At 57.3% G+C, this 9,449-nt stretch overlaps 1 protein-coding gene across 1 annotated transcript; it reads right to left on the bottom strand.

Moving 5' to 3' along the window:
- Nucleotides 1-4,822: 4,822 nt before the first annotated feature.
- Nucleotides 4,823-7,687, bottom strand: LOC105607169 (glutathione S-transferase P). Its single transcript, XM_027959472.2, has 7 exons — nucleotides 7,608-7,687; nucleotides 7,375-7,410; nucleotides 6,996-7,102; nucleotides 6,786-6,873; nucleotides 6,154-6,257; nucleotides 5,255-5,362; nucleotides 4,823-5,090 (listed from the first exon to the last, which is right to left on the bottom strand). Coding segments are annotated over exons 1-7 (633 nt in total). The 5' UTR covers nucleotides 7,609-7,687; the 3' UTR covers nucleotides 4,823-4,901.
- Nucleotides 7,688-9,449: the final 1,762 nt, after the last annotated feature.

Below are 9,449 nucleotides of genomic sequence, written 5' to 3'. Positions count from 1 at the left end.
TTTATGCTAGAGACTTCTCTCAAATATCTGGCCATTGTTTGTTGTCCGTTGATTTGCAGTGTTAGGAATGAGCAGGAAGTTTGACGGCAGTTCAGAAGTTCAGGAGTTTGAGCAAACTCCGGGAGATGGTGAGGGCAGAGAAGCAGGCCTGCCCCCTGCGGTCCATGGGGTCACAGAGTCACGACTGAGCAGCAGCAATCGGGCGACAGGATTGCGGCCATCAGCTCAGTTTCCATTTCTCGCGGATGCCCCCTCGGCTCTGCCCTCCGCACAGGCCTGTCTGCACATGCTCCAGCTGGAGCCGACCTGGTGATGCGGGCGGAGCTTGGGGGCCAGTGCTAGGGCTCACAGGCTGCCAGCCTCGCCCACTGCCTGTCGCCTAGCGCAGGAGGCCAACCCAGATCTCCGCCAGGCCTGGATTCCTGATAGAGGGTGATGCCACCAAGTTTGCACTGCTGCAGTAGGGGCCTCAAAACCCACTAGGACTGAGTCAGCTGGGGAGGGAGGAAGCCAAGAACCTTCTAGAGGTCAGCACCTCCGATTGTTCGGAGCTTTTTTCCTGCAGCAGGGTGATCCCACCAGCCACCGTAAGGTCCTCCCTTAACCCTTTATGCCAACAGCCTCAATGCCAGCCATCCCCCCACCCCCTCGATCTTGCCCACCCCCAACCCCCAGTCTTGCCCACTCCAAGTTCCTGATCACTCACTGGCCTCTGCCCCGGATTCTGGACACTGACCTTGGCCTTCTCTCTTTTCCTGGCGAAGTGGGCAGTGAGAGTTGCCACTCAAAGTTCTTCCTTGGGAGAGCATCCTTCTCCAGGGTCCTTCAGGGCGGCCCACCCCGGCCAGAAGCCCAGCTCTTTCTTAGCCCCCAGGGCCCTCCAGGCCGAGTGGGGGTGGGGCGGGTACAGCATGTTGGCAACATGAATCACCAACTCCTGCAGCTTCCCAGGTCCCTCAGTAACCACGTGCAGTGGAAGCAGCGCCCTTTAGCACACCATCTCTGTCTTGGTGTTCTCAGGGGCAAGTCAGACTGATCCCCTGATGCCCCGAGTGTTCAGTCTCCTCCAGGGCCCAGAAATGAGCCAAGAACTGTTCCTGGAAAGAGACTGTGTGGGCTCCTGCTTTCTCCCAACAGGATTTCTCCACTGGAGGAGGAAAATGTCAGAGGAAAAGGCTTCCAGTTGCCATGGCTGAGTCATCTCTCTGCAGAGGAGACTGGAAACAAAACAGATGATGGCCAGACTATATACGGAAGGAGAACCTGACCCATGGCCTGCAGTGACCTGCCTGAAAACCCACCTCTTATTCACAATAACCAGACAGGAAGCCAGCCCACAAGAGGTCAGACTTGTAGGAAGCCTGATGACCATCTCTAGGACGATTTAGGACAACCCTTGTAGTGACTACCCCAATAAGTGACTGCTTCCTTAATTTTCATCCCCTCTTCCAACTTAGGGGGTTTCCCTTGTAGCTCAGTGGGTAAAGAATCTGCCGGCAGTGTAGGAGACCTGGGTTCGATCCCTGGGTCAGGAAGATCCCCTGGAAAAGGAAGTGGCAACCAACTCCAGTATTCTTGCCTGGAGAATCCCATGGACAGAGGAGCCTGGCGGGCTACAGTCCACGGGGTCACAAGAGTCGGGGACAAGACGGAACAACTTAACCATCACCTTCCAACTTAGGACCAACCAGAGGAAGCCAAATCTGCTCCCCTAAGCAGTGACATAGGATGTCCCACTTCCAGTCAGCCCGCTCAGAGCGCCCCAGGCCGACAGCCTCCATTCAGGGCACACCTGGTCTCCCCTTTTCAACCCCATAAGTTTTCCCACTCCTCTGCCTGCCTTTGAGCTCTACCAATCAAGTGGCTGAGGCTGACTCCCTTGCTGGAGCACTCCCCGCCCTGAGGACACAGACTGCTTATTCTCATTTGCTGGTCTTCACTTTCCAGAGGGCTGCTAGAACCAGCTAGGAGGAAAGCGGTCTTTCCGAAAGAGAGATGATGGAGGTGCTGTGGTCAGGAGATGCTGGAGCACCGCTAGTCTCTGTCCATGGGGTCAGTGGACTAGGTGTGCAAGTGCGGTGAGCTCCCAGGCAGAGGGGGCAGCCCAGCCCAGCTCTGAAACCATCCTTTGCTCTTCCTAGGGGCCAAAGTCTATCCCACTTTGGCTCTGCAGCTGAATGTCCATGCCAAGGAGAGGGCTGTGCCCTTTAGTCGCTCTCATCAGCTTGGTGTCTTGCTCCCAACCGCCCTCCAGATAGACATTTTCTCAGTCATTTCCCCATCACGACAGCTCTCAGGGCCTGCTCTGAGAGAGCCAGAGGGACCTAGTACTGGGCAAGAGAGAATACCCCAGGGTCACAGCCCTCTCTCCTCCCCTGATCACCTTCAGAGGCAGGACAAAGGTGGGAGGTGACTGGATTCCCTTCGCCTGAGCTGAGAGTAAAGGGTAGATCAGACAGGTTGGGTCAAGTTATGCTGCAGTAGTAGGCAACTCAAAAATGCCAGTAGTGGGACTTGCCTGGTGGTCCAGTGGTTAAGAATCCACCTTACAATGCAGGGGATGTGGGTTCGATGCCTGGTTGGAGAACTAGGATCCCACAAGTCTCAGAGCAACTGAGCATGCTCTTCAACCAAAGAGAAGCCCGCATGCTCCAACTAAAACCTGATGCAGTCATAAAATTTAAAAAAAAAAAAAAGCCAGCAGTGTAAAACTGCAAGGTCTCTGCTCAGCCACTCCACACGCCTTGCTCTATGCTGTCCTTGGAAGTGAATCACCCACTCTACCCACAGCCCAGCATCAGAACCTGTTATCTGGCCCCTCCCAATTGCAGAGGGGACAGGGAAGTTTGATTTTCCCACGTTATGGCTGTGCAATAGAAAAAGTTTTGCAAAGAGGGCTTCACTGTTGGCCCAGCCTCCTGTACTCCATAAGAGTCTAATCCTGACCCCCTTTCTCTTTTCCACAGCAGTAAAATCCATGGCACAGAGCCATTGTGTGTGCACCGAGTGTGCTCAGCCAGTCTCCTGTTGATGGACACCTGGTCTGTTTTCAATCTGCGTGTGATCACAAGCAATAAAATGAATAATCTTGCTAGTGCCTTTGTTCACACATCAACAAGTTACTTAAACTGTGATTCAGTTTCTCATCCATAAATGGGGATAAGCATACCTACTCAAGGGTGGTAAGAATTAAAGATCATATATACTGAAGCATTTAGTATGATGCCTGGCATCCAAGGGACTTGATAAGCTTTAGCAATTATTATTATTTGCAAGGGCAGCTATAGAGGGTTGGGGGATGAATGCCTCTTCAGTTTTGATCCACACTCCCTGAACCCAAAGTTCCCCACTGGCAATGTCTGTTCCGGCCTCTAGTCAGTTTCCCCAGCCCCCCACCCAATGGCACTGCTCTCAGCTGTTCTGTGCTCCCAGGCCTCTCCAAGGGTGTTCAGGCATTCAGTCCTGATGCTGGAGCCACACCTGCTCTGACAGCATGAATGGCCCCTAAGCAGGGCCTCTGGGTGCGGGATGGGTACATGCAGATATTTCTGTCAAACCACCATTGCTGCAGTATGCAGGCAGGTCACCTTAGTCACCACACAGATGCCTCCCCCTGGGCCCTCAAGTGACATTTCCTGGATGTCTCAACCGATTATGAGTCCTCTCATAAGAAACAAGAGAGGCTGGGACTTCCCTGGTGGTCCCGTGGTTAAGACTCTACCTTCCAATACAGGAGACGCAGGTTCCATCCCTGGCCTGGGAACTAAGAACCCACAAGCCGCAGGGCAACTGAGCCCACACAACTGCAGCTTGAGAACGTGCACCACACGGAAGACCCAGCAGAGCCAAGACTTTGGTCAGATTTCCTACTTTGAGCAGGAAGCTCTGATGCTGGGCAAGGATTCCCAGAAAAGGGTCCTCTCCTCCAGGCTGAACTACAGGGGGCTGCCCATGGCCCCTTCCCTCCAGCCATTCCTGGGAGCCCCGAGAGCCCCAAGCTATTTGCACCCCAATGCCTCCCCACTGTGGACACCCCACAGCCAGCTCACCCAGGCTGGGCTGTTCTCTCTGCCCAGCTAACAAGGATGGGAAGAGAAGGCAGCAGGCAAGCCACCTGGATCACTGTGCTGCTCCTACGCCGGGATGCATGGGGAAGCAAGGAGAGCTCCACCTGAGCACATGTGACTGACCCTCCCACCGCCCCAGCCAGGGCTGCTCTGAGCCACTCAGCTCCTCTCCATGCCCCTCCTCTCAGCCAAGGGCCCCTCAGCTCCTGCTGTCCTGCACAGGGGCCCTCTGGCAGGTGGCTGGCTGAGACCAGAAAACATGTTTATTTAAGTGAGCCTGTCTCTCTAGACTATGGATATCCAGGGCAGGGACCATAGTTAATTTCTCTTCCTGTTTTTTTTTTTTTTTTTTTTCTTTCCTCTCTTTGTTTCTGGAGTTCAGTAAACACAGACCAACCCAAGGGCTTCAGGAAGACACCGATTATGTTTTGAAAGCGAAAGTGTTGGTCACTCAGTCACATCTGACTCTTTTCTATCCCAGAGACTGTAGCTCACCAGCCTCCTCTGTCCATAGAATTCTCCAGGCAAGAATACTGGAGTGGGTTGCCATTCCCTCCTTCAGGGGATCATCCTGACCCAGGGATCAAACCTGGGTCTCCCGCATATGAGGCAGATTCTTTGCTGTTTGAGCCACCAGGGAAGCCCGATTGTGTTTTAGGATCCAAGTATCCCAGTCAGCTGCCCCAGCCCTCCCCAAACCTGAGAGCCCGAGAGGATCAGGGAGGCCCCTGCCCAGAAAACTCAAGGCTCACTGCTTCTCTGTTGGAAGTTTTATTGGTTCTGGGGAAAGGGAAGCAAGCAGCCCCCTGCCTCGGGGGAGAGCACCGCAAGCCCTCACTGTTTCCCGTTGCCGTTGATGGGCCGGTTCACGTGCTCTGGGGAGGCCAGGAAGGCCTTGAGCTTGGGCCGGGAGTTGAGGCGGGCCACGTAGGCCGAGAGCAGGGGGAAGGAGTCCAGACAGCTGGGGGCCAGGACCTGGTGAATCCGAAGCAGGTCCAGCAGGTTGTAGTCCGCAAAGGAGATCTGCAGGGCAGAGCAGGGTGGGACTCAGAGGGCGTGGGAGTTGGGGGGCAGGGCGCCCGAGGCGGTCTCCAGCTTCGCTGAACCCATGACTCCCGTGCTGTCTCTGCACGGCTGTGCCATCTGGACAGAGCAGGGTGCAGAAGGGGCGGGCAGGGCCAGCTTACCTGGTCGCCCACAATGAAGGCCTGGCCACCCTTGTTCTGAGACAGCAGGGTCTCGAAAGGCTTCAGGTGCTGGGGCAGTGCCTTCACATAGTCCTCCTTGCCCGCCTCCTGCCAGAGAGAGGCCACTGGGTATCATCCTCCTGGCCCTGGCCTGCGGCCCACCCTGTCCCCGTCCCCCGCCCCCGGGGATGAGTGGATAGCCACCCGCCCAGCCCCGCCCTCCTCTCCTCCCTCCCCACCCCAGGCTATTGCCACATCCTGTCCATTTCAGAGGCTGAGTCTTCTCTAGTCTACTCTGGTCATGATCACTCCCCAGATTTGCAAAAGCCTCACATTATCTTTCCAGATTGCACAGACACCGCCCTGCTTAGACTCCCCAAAGAGCATCTCCAAGCCAGCTGGCCAAGGCCTTCAGGAGTGGGCCTGCCGTCCCTCCAGCTCCATCCATCTCCTGACACTCTCCTTCGCACACACACAGAGGCACACCCTGCCTCTGTGTTAACTGCTCCCAAGTGCCCAGATGTGCCCTGTGCCTGCAGACTTGTTGCATCTTAAAGTACCAGCATCCCTTCCAGAACCTCCTCCTTCTACACCTGCTCCAGGAAGCCCTCCTGACCTCCCCAGGCTGAGGATCAGGGAACCACCTCTGGCTGGTTGTCTCCTGTCCTAGCACAGTTCTGCCATGGCCTGCTACCTGACCAGTCCCTCCCCCAGGCAGGGAGGCAGAAAGGTGTGTCCAGTCTACAGTGGCTCTTGATTCCCACCACCCCCTCCCCAGAACCAGAAGCAGCCCCGGGGGGGATCAGCCAGAACCACAAGAGGGGGGTGGTATAGGGTGAGAAGGAAACAAGCCCCTTTCTTTCTTCGTCCTCCGTGTCTACCCCTGTGCCTGCGCTTACGTAGTTGGTGTAAATGAGGGAGACGTATTTGCAGCGAAGGTCCTCTACGCCATCATTCACCATGTCCACCAGGGCTGCCTCCCGCTGGTCCTTCCCATACAGCCCTGGGGTGGCGGGAGAGCAGAGGGCGTGAGTGGGAGCCTGAAAGCCGCGGCAACCTGACCCCCCCACCCCTGCAGCGAGGCCACGTGGCTGCTGGTGTGCATGGCCAGGCAGGAAGGAGGGGGATGCGTAGGAAGGGGCTGAGTCCACAGGTAGAATTCAGGGGCAGGTGGCCCTGCTCTAGGGCAGGGATCTTCCCAACCCAGGGATCGAACCCAGGTCTCCAGCACTGCAGGTGGATTCTTTACCAGCTGAGCCACAAGGGAAGCCCAAGAATGGGTAGAGTGGGTAGCCTATCCCTTCTCCAGGGGATCTTCCCGACCCAGGAATCAAACTGGGGTCTCCTGCGTTACAGGTGGATTTTTTACCAACTGAGCTACCAGGGAAGCCCTAGATAACCTCTGCACACCTCGATTCCAGAGGGTGGCTAGGCGATTTGATTGACATAGAGGCTCAGCAGGTGCTCAGGAAGGCCGGCTGATGCCTGCAGACCAGGCCTGGGCTGAGCCGCCTGCAGTGCCAGGACTCACCGAGGGTGCGGCCCAGGTGTCGCAGGATGGCATTGGACTGATACAGCGTGAGGTCTCCGTCCTGGAACTTGGGGAGCTGCCCGTATAGCTGAGGGGACGCACAGCTCTGTCAGAGGTGCTGAGCTCGGCTGCCCCTGACCCAGTGTTGCACCCCCCACCCGCCCCCACAAGGCCCAGCCCCTGAGCCGGGGACGGGACAAAAGTACTCACGCAGGAGGCCTTGAGTGGGCCCTGCAGCCAGCTCTGCATGGCTACCACCTCCTCCTTCCAGCTCTGGTCCTGGTCGGCCAGCAGCATGCGCATGGCCTCGCAGCGCCCTGGGGGAGGGGAGAACGGGGCAATGAGGGTGGGCAGTGCCCTGGGCAGAGACCAAGGGGCCGGGGACTGCTCCGAGGACCCCACAGCACACGGCGGAGGGGCGGGCCAGGGCCTAGAAGCTAGAAGTACGCTAGCCCGGGCAGCTCTGGGGCCCAGGAAGGAGGCTCGAGTTAATAGCCACGGGATGCCAGGGGAAAAAACGGTGGTGTGGGCTGCAGCCCCCAACCTCTGGCTCCCCTCCCGCCCTACCCCCGCCGTCCCAGGCCCCTACCTTGAACCGGGAAGTAGACGATGGTGTAGGGCGGCACTGCAAGATGCACAAAGAAGCCAGTTAGCGGCGGGAGAGGCCTGTTCCGGGGGGGACGACACCGGCCCGTCCTCCCCGGGGTCCCATCCCTGGCTCTGGGCGCTCCAGCCCGCCCCCTCGAGAGCCCCAACTGCCCCCCAAACACCCTGGGCGCCCCCTTCGGAATCCCTGGGAGCCCCAGGCAACGGGGAACTCACTCCTGGCGACGGGGAAGTCGGTAAACGTGGCGGCGGCGGCGGCAAAACTCCAGCGCGCTCGGCGGCTGCCTGAGCCTTATAGCGGTGGGCGCGCCCCGCCCCGCCCCGGCCCGGCCGGCCGGCCCGCCCCCCGTGCTGAGTCACGGCGCTGGCCAAGAGCCGCTGCGCCGCCGCCCCCGGCCCCACCGCTTAATCTCCGTCCCCTGGGGGCCCGCAGCACCCCGGGGACCGACTGCTGAACGTCTGCCGGGCACTGATGGCCGAGGGCTTCCAGAGCCCGGAGGGTCCGCGCGGTCCGACCCCTAGTGGGGTCGCAGACCCCAGACACGCAAACCCCTGCGTGTGGACACTTGTTCCACAGACAAAAGGCAGGTGCTGCACACAAAGACGGAGACACACCCCTGCGCACCGACGCGCGCACACCCAGCTCACGCCCTAGGTTGGCTTTTCAGACCCATGGACCGTTTGGAGGCCACCGTGAGGTTCTTGTATGACTCATGTGCCCTGCTGCCCCTTCCTAACCATTTTTCTCTAAATTAATTAATTTAAAAATTAACTGGGCTTCCCAGGTGGTGCTACTGGTAAAGAACCTGCCTGCCAGTGCAGGAGGCCCTGGTTCGATCCCCGGGTCGGGAAGATCCCTTGGAGGAGGTCATGGCAACCCACTCCAGTATTCTTGCCTGGAGAGTCCCATGGATAGAGGAGCTTGACGGGCTACAGTCCAGGGGGTCACAGGGTTGGAAAAGACTGAAGCGACTGAGCACACACATAAATTAATTAATTCTAACTTCAGCTCAGATATGCCTGCAGAGGGAACCTATCTTACTCCCCTAAGTGGAAGCAAGCACCGCTTGTGACAAGCACCTCACCATAGACATGCGACCCGAGGACAAGATGGTTTTTTAAATCCCAGACAACGGGACACTGTGTGTGTGTGTGTGTGTGTGTGTGTGTGTGTGTGTGTTAGTTGCTCAGTCCTGTCCGACTCCTTGTGACCCCATGGACTGTGGCCCACCAGGTTCTGTGGTGCATTGAATTCTCCAGGCAAGAATACTGGAATGGATTGCTATTTCCTTCTCCAGGAGATCTTCCCAACCTAGAGATCAAACTCAGGTCTCCTGCACTGGAGGCATATTCTTTATGGTCTGATCTCCCTTTTCAAACAAGGTTAGGTGTTTCTGGCACAATAACACCCTGATAAGCGTCCTTCAGTTCCATCAGGATTGAGAGTGATTTTAAAGGATTCCAGGACAAGCATCCAAGCTATTTAACCCCAACTGTCCACCTGGGAGCCCCTTTCCAAGTTGTTCAGGCCCTACTCTGGGTCTCTCTGATGGCAGTGATGGAGAAAGCTTCAGAGAGGGGTGTCCAGGTGGTGTTTCATAAGGACCCCTCCCCTAGAGCTGGCTGAGCTGGCTGACGATCCAGAGGAGCCAGGCCCCAGGCAGGACACCTTAGGTTGGGCCCTGGGCAAGTTCTCCAAGCACATCCAGGTGGAAGCTTCAGGACTTGGTGACTGTGTGGGGAAGGAAGCCTTATGGGAGACGGAGAGGGGGACCCGGGAGGAGAGGCAGCCACTGGGAGGACATCGAGTCTAGGTGTTTGTGGGATTGGGGTGGCGGTCGGGGCAGAGGCAGAAAGAAAACCCAGACAGGAGTCAGGAGAAGCGCATTCCTGCCTAAGGACCAGTGCGCCTCTCCTGACCCCCTTGACATCTCCTGCACCCCCACCCTGCCCCACCCCAGCAGGGATTCTTCAGGGGCCATGCAAAGCTTGAACAATATCGTCAATATGTAACTTTCTAAGTGGATAATGAAACAATCATTTCCTTATACATCACCA

Source organism: Ovis aries, chromosome 21 (genome assembly GCF_016772045.2).
Source record: "Ovis aries strain OAR_USU_Benz2616 breed Rambouillet chromosome 21, ARS-UI_Ramb_v3.0, whole genome shotgun sequence".
NCBI lineage: Eukaryota > Metazoa > Chordata > Mammalia > Artiodactyla > Bovidae > Ovis > Ovis aries.
Note: the sequence above shows the minus strand (reverse complement) of the source record. Positions and strands in the feature narration are given on the sequence as shown.